General features: G+C 37.8%; 1 protein-coding gene across 1 annotated transcript; it reads right to left on the bottom strand.

Moving 5' to 3' along the window:
- Positions 1 to 1,925: 1,925 nt before the first annotated feature.
- SASS6 (SAS-6 centriolar assembly protein) lies at positions 1,926 to 21,174 on the bottom strand. The gene is made up of 17 exons (XM_060774003.2): positions 21,064 to 21,174; positions 18,464 to 18,524; positions 17,523 to 17,602; positions 16,629 to 16,733; positions 15,179 to 15,350; positions 14,650 to 14,727; positions 13,862 to 13,981; positions 13,593 to 13,784; positions 12,961 to 13,155; positions 10,961 to 11,050; positions 10,691 to 10,870; positions 8,784 to 8,865; positions 7,035 to 7,156; positions 6,560 to 6,685; positions 4,380 to 4,471; positions 3,990 to 4,084; positions 1,926 to 3,887 (listed from the first exon to the last, which is right to left on the bottom strand). The coding sequence occupies exons 1-17, from the start codon at positions 21,129 to 21,131 to the stop codon at positions 3,799 to 3,801; spliced, it is 1,947 nt and encodes a 648-aa protein (XP_060629986.2). The 5' UTR covers positions 21,132 to 21,174; the 3' UTR covers positions 1,926 to 3,798.
- Between the last annotated feature and the right edge of the window lie 480 nt (positions 21,175 to 21,654).

Here is a 21,654-nt window from a genome sequence, read left to right as displayed (position 1 = left end):
GGCACCAGCACTATTTGGCAGATGAACCTAAAGACCTTTACAGTTACAACTACCATGATTCCATAGCATTGAGTCACGGCAGCTAAAGTGTCAAACTACATTAATTCTACAGTGTAGGTGCATCCTAGGACTTGGAAGGGCAGCCAAAAGGAACTAGACAAAATACTGAAGTGCCAAGATCTCTCACTGAACAAAGTCAGGATTGGTCGTACTGTTGTATTGCCCATCTCTATGGTTGTGAAAGTTGAACAGTGAAGTACACTGAGAGGAATAAAAACTCATTTGAAAGATCCTGGAGAAGCGTTCTACAGATACTGTAGACTGCTATAAAGAAAAATGGGCCCTTGAGCAAATAAAGCATGAAGTTGAATCCAGGATTACTTTAATTATGACTGGATATATCGTAAGAAGACATGACTCAAAAACAAAGGCAATAATGTTTGGTAGAAGAGGAAGACCACATTCCAGATAGATGAACTCAGTCAAGGAAACACTCAGTCTGCAGGACCTTAGCAGGGCTAATAACAGGATGACATTCAGAGGGCTGTCATAACTCAAAGTCAACTTAATAGCACTTAACATTCATATATTGAAACTCAAGAGTATCATGTGCTTTCAAATTAATTCTGATTTATAGCAAATCTACCAAAGTATTTACATGACAAGATTTATTCATAGGAATGTTGCTGTTACTTCCCTCAGTGACTTGCCTGAGGTAACCAATGAATTTCTACAACTGATTAGGGATTTGAACAGCTGTCCCGTTACCTTGATGGCAGTCGCCAACATGGACTGGAAGATCTTGAACAGAACAATCACGCCACATAGTGATGCATTGCAAGTGGAGAGGAATGCTCAATCCAGTTACATGTGACCCTTCTATCATCTCCTCCCCAAGCAGCTTGAAAGCATACAGCATGTCAATGAACTGGACCTTTCTGTTCGGCTGTCTTGTTACTATCACTTCAAAGATTCATTTTTTTCTTCATATTTGCTGTTTTGGGATCAGTGACACAGCAGCCATAAAATTAGTGCTATCCCATTTTAGAAATAAAGCAACCAGATTTAATTTCAGATTTGCCTCCTTTTCCAGAGATTTTCCTGTTCTGTGGGGAATGCAGGGCACAGATGTCATAAAGCTAACTGCAATGGAAGATGAGCCAGTGACTGAACCATTGATGTTGTGGGTGACATCATTAGGTTCATTAAGTGTACTCTGGGAATCGGGATGGGTTGTTTGTGTCTTTTTTAAAGACTGTGGCTTCTGTGTTTGTTTTAATCGCTGCCTCTCAGTCTAAAGCCATTTTAATAGGGCAAACAAGTCTGTCTCTAGGAAGAATAATTGGACAAAAATCTAATATATTCTGGAATTAACTTTCCTAGCATCTCACTGTATCCCACAATTCAATTCCCAAATGATATGTGTGCAGTGTATATGTAATAATAATAATAATAATAATAATAAAACTTTATTTGTACCCCGCCACCATCTCCCCAATGGGGACTCGGAGCGGCTTACATGGGGCCAGGCCCAAACAACAATTACAATAAAGAAAACCAAAACACAACCAAAAATGCAAACAATAAACATAATTACATAAAACATATGAATACATAACAATATAAGAATATGTACCCAATGTTCTAAGTAACTCTTCAAGCAGCTAATAAGGTAAGTTAGAATCAACTAATGTATTGAAGTGAAGTACCAGAAGCAACTTGAATTAATTTTTAAAAGTGAGTTCAGACACTTCCAGCAAAAAATAATACTAGGACTAGCCTTGATTTCAGCAAAAATTACAAATGATGCCATACATTCCTCAACTGATTTGTAGCCTTCCATCAGACAAAATGAAATGCTCAAAATCTTCAGTAAGATTAATGTTTAGACATGAACTCCACACTGACATTAAAATTAAGACTACAGATGAATATTTACTTTTATTTGAAAATGTACAAACAAGAGTATTTCGATATAAATATGAGCACATCATTCTGATTATAGACAAATGTACAACTTTTACACTGCAAATATGATTCAACTGTACATGTTCAAAAGATTTCATTTATATTTACACACTTCAAACAACATGCAGGAGAATTTTCACCTGTCTATCCGACAGGAGAGTTATTACAATTTTGTACAATCTGCCTATAAAATACCTGAAATGATTTAAAACAGCTAAAGAAATTCACCTTTTAAACCAATGCAGAAACCCGAGAGTCATCAAAACAACACACTTGACAAAATCTTAATACAGAATTTGAAGAACAGAGAATGAGCGACATCAGGCTCTACTAAAACGAATGGGAATTATGTGGCAACATCTATGGACGTTTTACAGCCAACCTCATTTTGAAATTCCACAGATACAAAGCAGAGTTAAAATGTGCTCAAATCATCACTGATTTCAATGCAAGTCCAAACCCACACCCTACAAATTGATTTCCACGCTCAAGGGTTCAGTAGGTGGGATCCAGGCACGGAAAGGGGGCTTTACATTCATAAAGGAAGTCACAATCTATTAGGCCTCTTGCTGGAGAAGGCGGGAAGGTTATAATCATTGCAGATTTCCACATTTGCTTCTTCCAGCCACTGGTGCCTCCTCACATGGTACTCCAGAGGGTCTCCGTTCTCAGGAGCAACCTCTTAAGGGACGGAAAGGAAATACTGGACATTGCTTCAGATACAGCAAGAGTGAAACTGCCAGGTGCAAAACAGAATCCGGCGCTCTGTACAGAATGTCTTAAAGGACTGTAAACAGTTTAAAATAGAGCATAGGGGCATAATCTCCAATTCCTCTATCTCTTAAAAGACATGCGGGTTAAAAACAAGACTTTTGATTGGCAGCAAAATTTATATTGTCCTATGATTTGAATGCTCGACTCCTCAGTATTATAATGCAGACCATTTCTCCATGCAGAATGTGTAATAGGTTATATTTATCAAAGTTAAATGCTAAAAAGACTTTTAAAATTCTGCAGTGAACTGTCTAAATTCAGCACAAATAGCAAGTGCAAACACATTAGGAATATCTGGCAGGAATGACGAACATACACTCCTATCTATATTACTGGACCAACCGAGCAGCATTCCTCTCTACAGGCTTTGCTGGCTAGACCTGATGGGAGCTGCAATCGAACCGTCTAAACAGCCACACATCCATACCTTTTAAGTGCTTTATTTTTGACATTTTAAAGCTCGAACTCAGCCGTTAAGTAATGCTTCTTCAGCGTTAGAGAAAACTAGATATTACTCTTTGATAAGAGACAAAATAAACCATACCTGCAAATACCTGGATGTCTTTGCAATCAGTGGACAACACTACAGTGTTACACCATATTATTGAACAGACCCATTAACTAGAAATTACAAATATTTACGTTCAGGAGCCTAACAGAACTAGCTTATAGGGAGAAAGAGAAAGGTGAGTTATTTATCCTTAAACTCCTTCACTCAGAAGTCATCTCTGGCACAAGCAAGAAAAACAGCAAACCTTTCTTGATGGCATCTTTCACAATGGATATCAGAAGTAAGATTATATACTCAAGTATACAAGTTCAATGGCTGCTTATTTCTTAATAGTTAATTATAATCCATATTTTTGAAGTCAGGGTTGGGACGCTAATTATTTACATAAAAATGACAGTTTAAACATTTCAGGTAAATACTAGCTTCTTGATATTAAACTGTAGAAAGTAATCACAGTGCTTAATTGCTTGAAATTTAATGTCGACATACTTTAGCTAATGTACAACTGCTCGTAATACATTTATTATAGCCAAATATGTTATCTGTTACCCTGGAAAATAAGCAGAAGCTCTGGGAGGAGCTACAGGTTTGGAGGGTATCTGTGTTTTTTTCAGTGCAGTAGACTTTGGTTGACCTGCGAATTAGAGGAGAGAGACACTCTCAAATTAATGTTTTTAGGATTAAAAATGTACAGCAAATGTTCACATATGTGAATAATTATTTTGTGCTTGCTTACCTGGGTTGTGAGAAGTATTTTGACTGAGCCCACGCAAAGGAATACTGTCTTCCCTTTTCTTCAGATACTTTGCATCCAATCCCAGGTTTTCGCCACTAATAGTAAGAAAACACAAATGTATTAGATTGCAGTGGTGGTGCAGTGGGTTAAACAACTGAGCTGTTGAACTTGCTGACGGAAAGGTCGGCAGTTCAAACCCACAGGATAGGGTGAGCTCCTGTTGTTAGCCCAGCCTCTGCCAACCTAGCCGTTTGAAAACATGGAAATGTAAGCACATTAATAGGTACTGCTCCAGCGGGAAGGTAATGCTACTTTTTTTTTCTTTTTACAAAATACCTATTTCTAAAACAACTATGTTTTAACAGTATTGTAAAAGCAAAAAGAACTCACTTTTCTTTATTTGTATTCCCCAACACAGGAATTCCTGGCTGTGGATCTGGACATCTGTTATTTTCTGAAAGCTGCATATTGAACTGAACCTGCTGGGCTCACAAAAATAGTTAAACACATTTAAAATTTTATAGCCGGAGCAGTTTCAAACATCACAGAGGTCTGAGAAGAATCCTGATCACAATCAAAGGGTCCAAGTTTCCATTTGTTGGCATTGAGGAGAGGGGAGGGAAAAGTCACTCTTAAGTCCCATAAATGATGGAAATTTTAAAATGAAATTGTGCTGGCAGCAGTGTGTGTTTTATCCTGTTTTACAAATGCTTTTAAAATATATTTTAAACTATTTTAACTACGTGCTTCAATAGTATTGTTTGTTTTTTTAATTTTTGCAATGTGCATTTTAGCCCATTTTTAATGTTATAAGCTGCCTTGGTTCCTTGGCAGGAGAAAGACGTGGTAAATTTTTTTTAAAATAAATAAAAACATTTCCAATTCTTCTAGCAGTCTTAACAGCAGCTGCGGCAGCAGCAGTTCTTGCTGCAGCTCAGCAACTGCTTTGCTGTAGGAGTGAATCCTGGGATATTCTGGTTGTCAAATTCCTGGAGAAAACCCTAAGCCCAGAGTGCTGTTTCTTTCCTGGATATACAAGGACAGCTGACATGGACCTAGGTCAGCCGTGGGCAACGTCAGCCCTCCAGTTCTTTTGGATTTCAACTGCCACAATTCCTAACAGCCTATTGAGAGTTGTGGGAGTTGAAGTTCAAAACACCTGGAGGGCCAAAGTTTGCCCATGCCTTAACTAGATGAAGCTGACATCAACCTTGGAGCAAAGCAATGCATTCGAGACAGAGCTGTGACCAAGAATTTATTTATTTATTTATTTGAAACATTTATATTCCTCCCTTCTCAACTTAAAGCGGACTCAGGGCAGAGCACAGCATATAATATGGCAAACATTTAATGCCGGAAGCTAAGATAAACTATAAATATACATAAACACCAACATCAATTATCTCCACTTTAAAATCAATAGTTTAAAACCATCTGAGATCAGTAATACCGGTCCGGTCAGCAGGGTAAAGTTTCCTATTGTTGCCTTATTGCACTGTCCCAAAGGCTTGGTCCCACAGCCAAGTTTTACCATCTTTTTGAAGGAGGGAGGGGGCTGATCTAATCTCGCCACGGAGGGAGTTCAATAGCTGTGGGGCAATCACTGAGGAGGCCCTCTCTCTCATCCCCGCCAATCATGCCTGTGAAGGTTGCAGGATCGAGAGTAGGGCCTTCCCGAAAGATCTTAATTTCCATGGTAGTTCATAGAGGGAGATGCATTCGGACAGGTAAACTGGGCCAGAGCCCTTTAGGGCTTTATAAGCCAAAGTCAGCACTTTGAATTGTGCTTGGTAGCGAACTGGCAACCAGTGGAGCTGATATAACATGGGAGACACAACAAGAACCCCTATACTTGCTACTGCATGGCTGGAGAAGGGGTACTGGTAAAATACAGGACACTTCCTTCCCTTAAAATACAGATATCAACATAAGTTGGCGTTATGCTGGCATATGTCACCTCAGCCTCTGATGGCAAAGTCAGGTAATGTACATTGCTAGTGGAAGAGATTGAAAATTAGATTGAAGTTAACTTTTCCACTTGCATTTCCTAAATAGAAGTGCCTATTTATTGGCTGCTACCACCACCCTGAAAACGTTTTTATTCACAACGAAATAGAAATTTTACTCTCTTAAAGTTCACTTGTCTTTTACATGTCACTATTCAGTTCAAACCATGAGGGTGTTTACACAAATGCATTTGTGAAAATCAGAACAACTTGTTTCTCATTTCCATTTGATTTATATAATGCCATATAAAAATCCTTCATTCTCCTTCAGAAAAATTACTGCCTTTTATTCAGTGGTCAACTTCAGAGGGGGTTAGGATCATAATGCTTTTCAAAGTTTTATCAAAAACAGAACCCAAGAAAAACAAGGAACAGATGAACTGCCTCACAAATCCAAAGACTCACCAGGAAGCCTAGGAATACCACTATCCCAAGATTTTCAATAACAAAACCCTTGGACCTTAACCCCAACAGTAAGAAGTCTAAATACAGAGTGCATAGCAAGTGTAACCTGAAAAATGCAAAAGAAATTAAAGAAGACCATAAAATATTTAAAATGCCTGCCTTTATTCCTGAAGCTTGCTGACTGGTGTTTTTGGCAAACGCTGTGTCTGGGTAGCTTTGAAAAGGTAGCAATGGGGAGATGGGATAGCTCAGTCCAGAACCGAGAAAGGGTATCCTACTGTCAACCTGTTAAACAAGGTGAAACTTATGAAGATAAAGCAAGAACGCCCTAAAAAGCAGTTTTCAAGATATTTTGATGTCTTTCTATTGCATTTTTAAAAAATGTAAGCCAAGCACACACAAAAGGAAATAATCATACGACTATTTGTATAGCAGTTATTAATTTCTGGAATACTATATTTCATTTGCTCTCATGGACTTCAAGACAGTGCTCTCCTTGATTTAGGAAGGTAAGTTAGTCAACCAGCCTCAAACACGTCCTTCCCTCTCTCATCTGAAACATTATGCAATATTCTTATATATCAAAACAGGTCACTATAACAGAAATATAAACAGAGAATGATATCGCAATTACCATGCTAAGAGGAGAACTGCCCGTTCTTGAAGTGATGTTGCTAGGAGAGGTAGATGTTCCTAACACATCTTGCTTTCTTGTCAGTTGAATTTCATTCAATTGCTTGTTTAGCCATGTGATGACTACAAATCAAAATATTTAAAATGTCACTTTTTAATTGCCTTTATTGCTATTTCAAATTTACCAATGCTGTGCCCAGTTTAGTGCTAGATAGCCATATTCAAAATGTACACAACACAATCTTAAGAATGTAATTTCAGCTATAATTTCCACTGAATGCAAAGCAATGTAATCTCAGGTGATCAATGGATATCAGCCTAGTAAAAGTAAATTAATGGCTGACAAACTTATTATTCTAAGGAACAAGGATGACAGCCTGGTAGCCTCAAAATATTTTAGACAGCAGCTTCCACATACTCCAACAAGGGTTTTCAGGGATTCCAGGAGCTGTGCTCCAAAACATGTGGAGGAGCTACACTTGCCTTCTCTGTTCTAGGATTATTAATGCAACCCCCCTACATCAAAAATATACCATATCATTAGAATTTTTCATTAAAAGTGAAGTACAAAGAAGCTGTGCAAAAGAGGAGGAAATAAGATGTATTGTTACTCATTTTCAAGGATGGGGAAGGAGAGGAAGTATATTTTTCCTCTCCATATATTTTTGGAGATCAACCTCAAAAACTCTCTTTAGACTTGTGGTTTTCAACCTGTGGGTTCCCAGGTGTTTTGGCCTTCAACTCTCAGAAATCCCAGCCATTTTACCAGCTGTTAGGATTTCTGGGACTTGAAGGCCAAAACATCTGGGGCACACAGGTTGAGAACCACTGCTTTAGACAATGAAATCTAGATCCCCTTAATAAAAAAAAATCACTTCAGCATAAATCCAAAATGGTGCTCTTGCTCCAGTCACAGAACAATGGAAATTCTTTCCCTTCTCACTGATGCCAAAAATGGACTCAATTCCCTGGGAGAATGTTTTGGGGGTAGTTGCAAGACCTCAGCAAGAAAATGAAATAGTCCCACCCCATATCCATCAGACATCTGCATTTGGTATCACCCATAAATAGACGAGAGAGGAAAGAGTTACTGCCTAGTCTTACAAGATACTGTTTTAACTCGAGTCTAACACTCAAGTTTTTGGACTAAATTACCTTGCCAAAATTAAGGTGCGCATTAGATGCATGTAATATAGTAATCTGAATGCTGAGCCAAAGCCAAAGGGGAAGCTGCTTCAAGAGCATCTGGAGCTCCTATTTGAGGGATGTCATCTGTAATTTAATAGTCATGACTCAATACTATGCAATCCTGGGAGTTGTAGTTTGGAGAGGCACCAGCCCTCTTAGGTAGAGATGTCTCAATGCCATATAAAACTACAGCCTCCATAATTCCATAGCATTGAATCAAGTGGATTCATTCTACAGCATAGATGCACCCCAATGGTTTTTTCCCTGTTGCTGGAAGCTTTTTGTTTTTAAAGAATGAATTCTAAGCAGGGAGCAACCTGTAATGGCCAAATTTCAAAGTGTGCCCTTTTGCTGCTGTGCACTACATTCATTGGTAAATACTTTTTTTTGGTTTCAAGGTTTTGAAAATTAAGATGTGCATTAAATTTGATGGTGCATTAGACTCGAGTAAATACAGGTATTATTTATGTCTCTCATATCCATGTTTTGTTGATTTTGTTAGTTGGTTGGTTGAGGGCTTTTTTTTACAATTAGCAGGAATAGTCATGAATTAAGGTCTTACCATTTTCATTTGTTTTGAGAAGCTGTTTGCTTTCTTCTAGTTTCTGCACAGTCGTTTCTAATTGCTCCTGTAATTTGCACACCTGAAATATTTCCACATTAATTTAATGTATTTCTTCCAATAATATCAAAATACTGCCTTTGAAACAAAATGATATATAGACTTCCTTCCACATTTGTGGATTTCATCTTCATGGATTTGATAATTGGCAGATTATCTGCCCTGCCTCCACTACTGTCTTGTGCCATTTTTACCACTTTGCTAAGCAGGGTGGCTGGACTGCACTTGTGTTCCAAATCTAGCAGACTTCCTTTGGTGGGAGAGAAGGGGATGGAATAAGAGTATCACAAGGAGGGAAAGGTGTGCACGCACATCTGCTTGATCACACACCCATGCAGGAAGATGATACAATGAGAGGAAAGACAGCAAGGAGATTACTTGTGTATTCACTCACTTGTGTGAGCAGGGATAACTTGAAGATATCATGAGGAGGGAGGGTGCATGTATGTGTTTGCTCACTTGTGCAGGCAGCAAGGAAGGGGATGGCATGACAAGATCGGGAAGTTGTGTACTGTTGGAAGTCAACCACATTTTGGGCAAGTTTATAGTCGTCATCAAGAAAATAGAAAACAGCTGGAAGGAAAAGCCTCCCTCCCTCTTTCTCTCCTACTATTCTGCTTTTTAGACTTATACTTTTCAGGACATGCCTCTTTTCATTCAATTTCTAGTCACATGGTCAACCCGAGTCCTCCATTGTGTTCTTCTCCTGTAAGCATGGACAGAAACAAGACGTCTCCAGATCTTGGGAGTCCTCATGGACAAGTTAAACATGAGCCAACAATATCATGCGGCAGCTTAAAAAGCCAATGAGATCTTGGCCTGCATAAACAGGAGTCTAATGACTAGATTCAGGGAAGTCATGTTACCCCTCTATTCTGCCTTGGTTAGACCACATCTGGAATACTGTGTCCAATTCTGGGCATCCCAACTGAAGGGAGATAGTGACAAGCTGGAATGTGTCCAGAAGAGGGCAACTAAAATGATCAAGGGTCTGGCGACAAGCCCTATGAGGAGCAGCTTAAAGCACTGGGCATCTTTAGCCTGCAGAAGAGAAGGCTGAGAGGAGACAGGATGGCCATGTATAAATATGTGAGAGAAAGTCATAGGGAGGAGGGAGGAGGCTTGTTTTCTGCTGCGCTAGAGACTAGGAAGCAAAACAATGGCTTCAAACTACAGGAAAGAAAGAAGATTCCACCTGATCATTAGGAAGAACTTCCTGACTGTGACAGCTGTTCAGCAGTGGAACTTTCTGCCCCGGAGTGTGGTGGAGGCTCCTTATTTGGAGGCTCTTAATCAGAGGCTGGATGGCCATCTGTCAGGGGTGCTTTAAATGCAATTTTCCTGCTTCTTGGCAGGGGTTGGACTGAATGGTCCATGAAATCACTTCCAACTCTATGATTTTATGATAAATAGATAAATTTCCTATATAGAAATGTAGTTCTTTCAGTAAAGTATTTTGTAACTTTTAAAGCTTGATTCTGCTCCTGTAATTGCTGAAGCTCATTCACTTTACTATGCTCAAGAAGCTTCTGATCTGCTAAAGATACTGTTGTTGCTGTTTTACCCAACATGTCTATGTGTGTTTTTGATCATTCACATAGTGGGAATTTGGGCAGCTCAATTTTCATTGGCTTCTGCTTTTGGAAGGGGTAAAATAACATTTTTTTTTCCTCCCCTTCTCTCATTCCATCCTTGGTGTCTTCACAGGGTGAAAAATAAGAATCAGTGCATTTTGGATCATGTGTCAGCAAGATTCAAATGAATGTTTAAGGTACAGATGTAGAGTAAAGTGAAAATTTAAAAAGCCTTTAAACATTTATGGGACAGAAGTCCTGTTTTTAATTTACCTCTTGATCTTTTTCTCGAAGAGAACTTTCTGTCTTTTGTAGCTCCTTGTGCTCCTTCTGCAGTTTTTCTTCTTTTTCAGCCAAGAGTTTTTCTTGCTGAATTGTTACTGTATTTTTCAGTTTTAACTTGCTCATTAAAGTTTTGACATCTCCTTGCAATTTCTTTATTATTTCATTTGCCTAGTAAACAACATTACAGAATTTTAAAACAAGACGATATGAAATCACATCATTGTCATCACAAAATTCAACTGTTATGTTTGAACAAACCTTAAGGAGTTCAGAAGATAAAGACTTCAGTGTTCCTTCTAATTTTCCTATTTCGATTTGTTTCTTTTCGATGTTTTCTTCCAGGCTTGCCTATTAAAAGAATGTACATTTCATATTAGGGAATCTAAAAAAAGTATTTGAGATACGTAGCTTATACAAATCATTATTTAAATGATCATTATATAGTACATTATTTAAAATGTTCTAAGAATGCAAGTTCTTAAAGCTCTACTCTAATCTAAGTCACTAACATCTCAAAAAGTTAGTCATCTTTAATTATGTTTATAATGTATGGTAAAGTCTATAATCAACCAATCTTTTGTAATGACTGTATAATATATTACTGTATACCTAAACTTGCTTAAAATTGCCACAATTCAGTACAGTACTGTGATAAGCAGCAAAGCTCGCCACCCTGTGCTCAATGTTAGCATATCCCTCACCATGTAAGAAGAGGGACAGATGTACCTGGCAATTGAACAGTTAAATGGAGTTAGCTAAAACTAAATGGTTAGGGGCAGTTAAAAGGATAGGGAAGTAGACTAAAATTGATTATCTGCCATGTGGACTGGGGATAATGGGAACTGCACCCCAACAGTACTTGTGGCACTGAGGCTGGGGAAAGGGGGAAGGTTAAAGGACATTTTAAAGTCAGACATCAAATCCACAAGCCTTTTTTCTAAATTCAAACCCCACTCTCCCAACTATATAGTACAAACTACAGCTTTCTAGATCTTACTGTATCACAACTCCCATCAGCTCTAGAAATGATGTCTAATGATGAGGAAGACAGGAGGTGTAGCCCTAGAAAATGATATGGCAGCCGGATTTGGCCTGTGGGCCTTGAGTTTAACACATTTAGTTTAACTGCTGCCTGAGCTTATTCTTTTCAGGTGACTTTCTCAGCCATGCACCATAAACATCTATCTATATAAATAAAAATGTAATATTAGTCTGTGGGATTAACATAACCTAAAAACCACTGGATGAATTGACACCAAATTTGGACACAATACACCTATCAGGCCAACATGTGACCATCACTCATAAAAACACAGAAGGGACTTAAAAAACCCCAAAAAAATACATTACAACACATGCACAAAACCATATACACACACAAACACACATACACACACACATATAGACACACACAAAACACAGATATACAGACTGGGCCACAGCAATGCGTGGTAGGGGATGGCTAGTCTCTTAGTATATACATGCTTGTCGGTTTTATAAGTCCTTAGGTTCCCTCCAGTGAAAGAGAAGGGAGAAAGGTGGCTTATAAGAGTCCAGAGGGCGTGGTCATAATCACATAATTAGTTGCAATGATCCATCTGGGCTAACCTGCCACCACTGAAGTGAGTAGGTAAGGATTGAAGCCTCCCTAGAGCTGATCTAAATCAGCAAACAAGACAGCATCCACCCAAGAGCTGAGTGGAGCAGTGTAAACTGAAATATCTGAGACTGGGAGAAACAGTGTCTTAATATGCGGAGGAAAAGTTAAGATGGAGGAGTAAGGTATCGGAAAAGAAAACTTGGGAGGGAAAAATATGGCCTCCAAGAACATGCTGTTACTCACTATTTTTTCTATCTTAAGCAACATTACTACAAGGCAAAGGGAGGGCACTACTTGGAACTGGTTTTACTTATCATTGGAAACTGAAGTTCCAATAAAATGTCCTCAATTGTCTTGGTCTCAATGGAAAGGGGGTTTTGCCTCTCAGCACTAGCTCAGCAGGACCAACTGGATTCTAGGCCTTCTCAAAGAATAACACCTATTGCAATATGGAACACTACATAACTTTAGGAAAACATAATAATTCAAAATACAGACTACATACAACACAAGCCTTCTACTCCTCATATAATAATTAAACTATATGAAGCATATAAACAGCTACAACATTTCTGTAGTAATTTTCTCATCCATAGATAATGTTCTTAAAGTCACAACTGGTGAATTAAAATTACTGCTATACAGAAAGATTAAAAACCTTTTGTTCTTGGGTTACATCCAATACTTCTCTGGTCTTCATAACTAGCTGGTCCTTATCTTTGATTTCCTGTTCCAAAACAGCGACTCGCATCTGGAGTTGATTCACTTGTTTCTCCTTTTCATGACATTCAGCATCTAGGGCAGCATTTTCTCGACGTAGTGACAAAACTTCTTGCTTTGCTCTTTGGCATTCCTAGTAGATTGAAAAAATATTTTGAAAGCACTGTAATTAAACATTTGTAGCATATATGTGTGGTTTGATAAAATGTACCACACAATGCAGAATATATAATAATATAATATATAATAATAATTTATTTTAACCTGCCCTCTCTCAAAAGGGACTCAGGGCACCTTCCAAAACCAAAATGGCAAGCATTCAATGCCATGTGCAGTATCAAAATAAGCAAATTAAGCAAAAATAGCAAAACAAACAAACAAAATTAACAGTTAAATAGATTAAAATGAATAAAAGCAACCTTAGCAATAAAATGTATATAAACTACAAATCTAAATTACTGCAATATCGTATGTGTTATATTTTCTATAACTCTTTTTATGGGTGAATAGATACTTGAAAAATCACATATGTTTTCCGGATATAGATCATAGTAAGTGAACGTTTCATACATCTTCTATGCCAGACAGTTTTGCTTTAAGTTCTCTGACTGTGGAATCTCCTTTGTATCTCTTTTCCATCAGCTCTTTATTGGCACTTTCCACCTCGTTCAACCTGGTCTGCAGCTGCAGGACAGTTTTCTGATGCAAGCTTTCCAAATCCCTTTTCTGTTGCTCATTCTGTTGTTGATATTGTACTTGCGTCTGCAAAGAAAAACCGGCACTTTAACAACAGGTCAATGTATGATGGTGTTATTGGTTCATGTTGTTTCCTTACACACCTGCAGAGCTTTTTCCTTTTCATATGCCAGCTCCTGATTATGTTTGTTGGTTAGTGACGCTGTTCTGGATGTCCATTCATTTCTTAACTTGTCCAACTCCCTGCTCTTTTCTGATAAACTCTAAGTATGAGAGAGAGAGAAACTTTAGATGGTTAACTTACACCTAATTAAACAATTCTTAGCCAATAGTATGCCAATGCTTCATGAAAGAGTCTGGGAAGAGTTTTTGTTTCTAGTAATGCACACGTATCCCAGTGCAAGAATTGTTTTGTAGACATTTTCTCAACATACCTCACAGAAAAATAATTATTTCGCCTTTTCTTATGTCTATTCAGATACACACAAACATTTCATTTAAAAGAAACAGGTCTTTTTGCACTTGAAATCAATAATAAACTGTATTTGATGAAGTAGTTTTTTTTCTATCTAAAGTATTTGAAGACATAGCCATATTACTTTGTCTCAACAAAGAAATCACTTAATACCTTTGAAACTAACTGGGATTAAGAAGTTTCTACCATTACCTTTCATAAACTCAGTGTACATATCTGATGACATAGACCTCAGTCTACAAACCTTTTTCTCTTGATTAAGATTCTTTTGTTCATGCTGCAATGAGGGCCACAAAATATTTTCCACTGACCTTCTGTTGTAAACAGAAGGTCAGTGCAAGACATTCCATGGCCCTATGTTTGGGCATACAATGTAAAGAATGGGTCAATTAAAGCAGAAAAAAGATATTTCACATTAATTTTCTATAAACTGGCTTACACTTATTTTGTTGTTACCTGTTGTGTATAGCTCAACTGTCTCTTCAGGTCCTCTTCTGTTTTGATAAGTTTTTGTTCCAGCTGCAATTTTTCTTCCTATAAACAACTGAATTTGTAAGTCACTTGAGGTATTTCCATTTTTTTAAAATAATAAAACTTCGACCCTAAATGCACTTATTGTACTAGACTCAGAAGAAATTCTGAGTAAACACAGTTAAGCGTACAATTTTCAGCACAACAATTACAAAGATATATTATTACAAGCTTGACAAGTTAAGCTAGTTAACTCTTAGTGTCTTTTTCAGCATTGTGAAAATTGTACTTGGCTTATACAGTTCCAAAATTATAATGAAATGTAGGATGAGATTATATTTAGGTACAATGCAATATATCAACTGACAGCAAGCCCTGGAACAAGATGCCCCATGACTTTATATTTTACTTCCCCATCTTACTAAATAATGCAACAATATTTATTATGGCCAGAGAATTGAACTGAAAACTGAAAAAGTAGCAACATAATGTTCAGCTAAAACACTCGTATTACCTTAATATATTTCAGACAAGTTGCCAAGAACTTCTTGACTTCTGTATCATTTCCTGGTAAAAATTTTAGGGACAAGTGGGTAAGATGTTTAAATGGATTTGTCTCAATCACATTTAAAAAAGATGGACCATGATCTAAACTTGATCCTGAAGCAATCAGCTGTAGCAAAAACCTAAAAATAAGGAATAAGACCACAAGACAATATTTGTTAGCTGGATCCCTAAACTGTGAAGCACACAGACCAGTATATAAAAGCAAAAATTATGTTCCCATCCCATTAAAGTGCACTGTCAAAATATGGATGCACTTTATCATAGATGACATGAAAAGAGAAAGTGGTAAAACAAGCAGCTTAACTGGAGATCCATTAATACCCTGTTCCTCAGAGAACTGCTCTTTTTGTGCAGGACAATGAGCATAGATCTGATTTGCATAAGCCCCAATTAAGGGAAGAAAGGATGATGCAAATCATTCAAGGATGCTCTGCTCCATTCAAGACAAAGTACTAGAATCTCACAACAGAAAATGCACGTCCCCCACTTAAAGCAAAAATGGGGAAAGTGCAGTCTGCGAGCCACATCGACCCATATAGTCCCATGTAGTGATTCCCCAAACAACTCAACATTTGCCGAACATTGCAGTTTTGCACTTACAAAAGTCCCAAAGCTCTAAATAAATATAAATCACCACCACCATCCCCAACTGGCTAAAAATGAAACTACTTATGACATGTCATTTCAAGTCATATTGAGAAGGATGCAGGACTGAAAAATTGCATATATGTCCTGCATGTTTGTCCGCCCCTGATTTAAAGGGCATAAAGTTAACTCGCACTGCTAAAGTCTAATGAACACCAAAATAATGGATGACAAAACAGCAATTCATTTTTTTTAATTACTAAATGTGATGTAAGTATATAGGGGTTGGAAATGTGCAGCTTCCAATATATTGTTGGATTACATCTGCCTTCATCTCTGCCTCTTGATCATATTGGCTGAGAGTCTCATGCAATAACATCAGATTAAAAAGATCAGGCCTCGTTTTGGCCCTGGAAATTTTTAGCTAACCCCAAGCTATAGTTATATAAAATAGGTATACAAAACAAACATTTACTGATAACAAGCCAGCATTTGCAAAGGTTGCTAAACAGGGTGATTTTCCTTTTTATGAAGAACAGCGGAAGCATCTTTTGCAGAATTCACTGTAAAAAGTGCACAACAGATTTGTGTAATGTCCAAAACACTCACTAGGTGATGTTCAAAAAACTTTTACTATTGCCAACTTTTTCAGGATCTCAACTTTGAGCTAAGAGGGCTCCATTTGGGATTGGGTCCCAAGTTGATGAAGCAGTGATTTCCATAAAATGTGTATATTGGTTTCTTGGATGCTGTTATTTGTATCCTTTAACTGTTTTGAAGACAATACAGAGTGCTGTTTACATATTACTAACCTTGGAATGTCTTTATTTTGTTCTTGGATACAGTGCTGGAGAAGATCTATAAATCTCTGAGGAAAAGCAGAAAAGTCTACCAGAAGACTCTGCTGGAGTTTTAAGCTATATAGAAAGGAAACAAATTATTAATAGGCATGCCTATTTTTGTGAAGAGTGACTGAACCAAGGACAAAAAACTCCTTAAATCCAGAACAATCAGAATATAAACGTACTAATATATTGTTACAAAGGGTGTTAAAACGTCTCTCTTTATCGAGGCAAAGTCTTACCTTGCCATTAAGACTTTCTAAGTACTACTTCAGTTTTGGTTTATCCAAACCACAATTGAAGTAAAAAAAATGGTATCTGCAGGAGGGTCCAGGAACCAATGCCCCACTGATATGGAAGGCCCACTGTACAAGCAATATATAACAAAGCACTTTGAATACACTTGGTTTTTCTTTCATTAATTATGTAAGCACTTATTACAGGTAAAAAATGACATACACTTGCAAATAGAGGAAACCCCCATAATTCAAACACTGCAAACTAAAAAGTTTAGAAACTTGCAAAAATAATTATTTTTAGGCTATTGATCGCAGAATTACCAGTTAAACTACCAATGTAATAGACTTGAAATACCAGGGTTTAAATTGGAGTTCATCATTAAGGCCAATGTGATCTCCAAGTAAAAATGCCAAAATATTGGATACATTATAATAGAAAGTATTGAAATTGTACGTCTCATAATCTTTATTCTACAGACAGAATGCTTTAAGTTGCTCTATGAACTTTACTCTAAGCTTTATAAGATATATAAACCATGACCAAACATTTAATAATTCAATTAAAACTTTTAAAAATGTGATTTAACTGAATATTCCTAATCAGAACAATAACTTGAAAACTTACCTTTGAAAATCTTCTTCGGAAATAACAAGATTATATAGAAAAAAGGGATCAGAATCTTCAGTTAGCCGAACAACTAAATCCTAAAAGCAAAGTGTTTAAAATAATTATAAAGCAGTCTAGAATAATATATTTCTCTGATGAAGTGCATTCAGTAACAGCATAGCCATACATGAAACCATACAGAACTGTATGTTAAAAAAGGATTCAGAGCAATGATGGGAATATTCCTCCATCTAGCTCTAACTTCTCCTCCTGGACTCTGCTTGGTCTTCATGTTTTTGCCACTAGGCTGCTATTTCTTGGATCAAGCAGGATGATAGAGGGGATATAGAAGTTTGCACCCGCCTTTTAGCATTATCTCCACTACCCCTCTGGGTCAGGTAATAAGCAGAACACAGCTAAATTCAAGGTCAGAACAAAAAAATGGCTCTCTTTCCACTGGGAGGCCTAAAAATGCCTGATTCTTTTATCATATGGCAGAAAGCTGTTTGAAAATGGTAGGTTGATCTTTTATTTTTTCAACTTTTGTTTAAAATGTTAATAGCTGTTTGGTTAAGTATTTTTTATTTTTATTATTTTAAAGTGCTCTACATTCCATGCTGAGAAAAATGGGTATAAAAAAGAAAAAAATACAATAGTATGCAGTCCCCAGTTACATCTTATCTCCAGAAGGAATACATCCCTCTTTAAAAAAAAAAAAAAAAAAAGGTCCTCAACCTTAAAGTATTGTCCATGGACAAGCAACACTATCTATCACAATGTGCATTTAGAGGGAAGCCAGTAATCCCTACTTCTACTGCTTCCTCCAGTTTCATTGAGGTACATGTTTGCCGCTAGTTGCCGTATCAATGTGATAAGTATTATCAGCAGGATCACACACATAAACAACTAAAAATCCATTTTTCTCAAAGTAAGTCAGGGCATAGTAAGCAAATACTGACCTTCCTTTGAATGGGATTTGTTGTAGATTGCAGTTCAATACTGACACGAACATTTATCCGCCTAAAACAGAAATGTACTATTAATCATCAGTGCCAGCTATTTTTCAATTTTACAAATTGAAATATTTTATTATTGTGATATGCCTTCATATTACTTATGACTTATGGTGACCCTAAAGCAGGAGTGTCCAAACTTTTCAAGCTGAGGGCCTATTGACGGTCCCTCAGCCTGTTGGGGGGCCTAGAGTACAGTTTGAAAAAAAAATGAATGCATTCCTATACACACTGCGTATGTCTTATTTGTAGAGCAAAAAAAAAAAAAAAACCATGGCAGAACAATATCATATTTAAAACGAAGAACAGTTTAACATAAATGTAAAAATATAGCAGTGTGGATTCAGGTAACCTAGTTCAAAGCAGATATTTGGAATTTTCTGCCTTGATATTCTGGATTATATGGCTGCGTGGAAGGGCCCTGACTCTCATTGTACAACCAAATAGAGGAAAGGACTGACTGATATGTTGCTATGAGGAACTAATCTGAGCATGGGAACATAAATTTCAAAAGCAGAGATGCCTTCACACTCATAATTATGAGATACAATTTAAACAGTGATTCCTATCAATTCATTGGATTAAAAGGAGAAATACTCAATTGCCACCCTTTAAAGACCCACGTAAGAGGGTAAATCTGTTCTGGGATATAGAGCAGGGGTCCTAAACCTGTATAGAGGGCCAGGTCACGGTCCCTCAAACTGTTGGAGGGCCAGATTATAATCTTTAAAAAACATGAATGAATTCCTATGCTCACTGCATATATCTTATTTGTAGTTCAAAAAACACCTAAAACAATACAATAATTAAAATGAAGAACCATTTTAACAAACATAAACTTATTAGTATTTCAGTGGGAAGTGTGGACCTGCTTTTGGCTGATGAGATAGGATTGTTGTTGTTGTGTGCTTTCAAGTTGTTTCATACTTAGGTTGACCATGAGCGAAGGCCGGGTAAATGACCTTGGAGGGCTGTATCTGGCCATAGTTTGAGGACCCTTGATATAGAGTAGGTAATCTTGAAAATACTAAGTTTTGCCATTTTTTCCCATGGTAGTACAGTTGGTGTTTCGTGTCCACAGAGTCTATATCCGTGAATTTTACTATCCATGCCTTGAAAATATTGGAGAAGGAGAAACCCAATGATTTTTCCATTTAATATAAAGAACATCATTTTATGACACCATTGTATCTAATGGGACTCGACCATCCACAGATCTAGATATCTACTTCGTTATCAAACCAAACTGCAGCAGATACCAAGGATTCACAGTATTCTGTGATTTAAGTAGCTGCAGGAACCGCAGTGGCACAAGTTAAACCCTTATGCCGACTGAACTGCTGAACTGAAGGTCAGCAGTTCAAATCCGTGAGACAGGGTGATATATATTTTATATTACATGTAATATTACTAATAATATTACAATATAATGGTTTAGTACAATACAGTAATATATAATAACAATATTGTACTATGCTAGTAATATAATATATTGTATGTATATATATCTTGTAAGCCGCTCTGTGTCCCCTTCGGGGTGAGAAGGGTGGCATATAAATGTCATAAATAAATAAATCTACATAAAAATAACACATTATGCTGCAATATTACTAATAATATTATATGTAATATATAATATAAAGTTATCATGGTAATATATATAAATGTAATGTTCGTTTGTGGGATTAACACAACTCAAAAACCACTGGACGAATTGACACCAAATTTGGACACAACACACCTATCAGGCCAACAAGTGACCATCACTCATAAAACACTAAAAAACACAACAGAAGAGACTTAAAAAGCCCAAAATAATTTACATTACAACGCATGCGCAAAACCACATATATATACGCACACATATACACAAATATATACCCCCACAAAACACATATACACAGACTGGGCCACAGCAACACATGGCAGGGGACGGCTAGTGTGTGTGTGTGTGTATATATAATTATATATGTTGTATATAATATACAAATATATTATATATAAATATTATAATACATATAAAATATAATACAACTAATATAGTAAGAATGCAGTTTGACACTGAGTTTAACTGACATCTCTCTCTCTACTATGGAACCATGGGAGTGGTAGTCTTTATCAAAAGAGCTGATGCCTCACCAAACTACAACTCCCACAGCACAGTTAAAGTGGGGTCAAACTGCATTAACTGTACAGCGCAGATGCACCCACAGTCAGGGAAATCCAGAACAGGACTGTTCATAGAGATCTCTCGTTCTTGGGGTCGCCATAAATCAAAAGTTGACTTGAAGGACTCTTGAGGCAGATACCTCAAAAACAGTTCTTTTTGAGCGATTCAGACATGTTGAAGCTCCAGGCGGCCGGAGCCCCGAGTCCTTCCCATCCCGGCAGGAAAGGCCAACCGCCCCGGCGGAGGAAGGCGAGCGGCTCGGAGTGAGACGCTTCCCCCGCCAGGAAACAGCCTCTCCTTGGCTGTGAGGCTCCTGCGAAATGGACCCGCACTTTTTCGTTTTCCCCTCGGGCAGGAAAGCCGGCCTGCCCCTCACCTCTCGTCGCAGCCCTGTCCCTTCACTTGCACTGGCACCAAGTGGCTGAAGAGGCTCTCCGCCGCCATCTTGCGCTTCGAGTTTGGCGCCGGCGTCCCGCGGAGGGCAAAAGAGGGCGGGGCTTCGGCAGGGGGCCGCCGTGATTGGTGGAGAAAGGGAGGCCCCGCCCACCAGGGACAACGGACGGGAAGCGAGATGGCGGAGAGGGAAGGCGAAGCTTTCTGCCAAGAAGACACTTCAGGAGGAGGAGGAGGAGGAGGAAGGGCTGTGGGTGTTTGAATAAGCCTCAAATAGCACGTCAAAGTTTCTGGAGTTGTCATTCTTCCTTCCCTTTAATTTGAAAGATAACCACCTGAAGCATCACCCTGCCAAGACACAAGTGTGAAGCCAACAGGAAACTGAAGGTTACCTGGGAAGGCCAAGAGCTTGAACACTTCAACTGCAACTCCCAAATGACAAGTTTGGTCTAGAGATCCTTCATTGTTTGAGTCCACAGTACTCTCTGGATGAAGGTGAACTACAACTCCCAAACTCAAGGGCAATGCCCACCAAACTCTTCCAGTATTTTCTGTTGGTCATGGGAGTTCTGTG

Source organism: Anolis sagrei, chromosome 4 (genome assembly GCF_037176765.1).
Source record: "Anolis sagrei isolate rAnoSag1 chromosome 4, rAnoSag1.mat, whole genome shotgun sequence".
NCBI classification, from domain to species: Eukaryota; Metazoa; Chordata; class Lepidosauria; order Squamata; family Dactyloidae; genus Anolis; species Anolis sagrei.
Note: the sequence above shows the minus strand (reverse complement) of the source record. Positions and strands in the feature narration are given on the sequence as shown.

What these genes read in the sequence shown, in the direction of transcription:
- SASS6 (XM_060774003.2), bottom strand. Translation starts at nt 21,131, where the DNA reads ATGGCGGCGGAGAGCCTCTTCAGCCACTTGGTGCCAGTGCAAGTGAAG. An exon ending in CAAATCCCATTCAAAGGAAG is followed by an intron (nt 17,603 to 18,463) that starts GTCAGTATTTGC and finishes CTTTGCTTTTAG; the next exon opens with GATTTAGTTGTTCGGCTAAC. An exon ending in CAAAATAAAGACATTCCAAG is followed by an intron (nt 15,351 to 16,628) that starts GTTAGTAATATG and finishes CCTTATTTTTAG; the next exon opens with GTTTTTGCTACAGCTGATTG.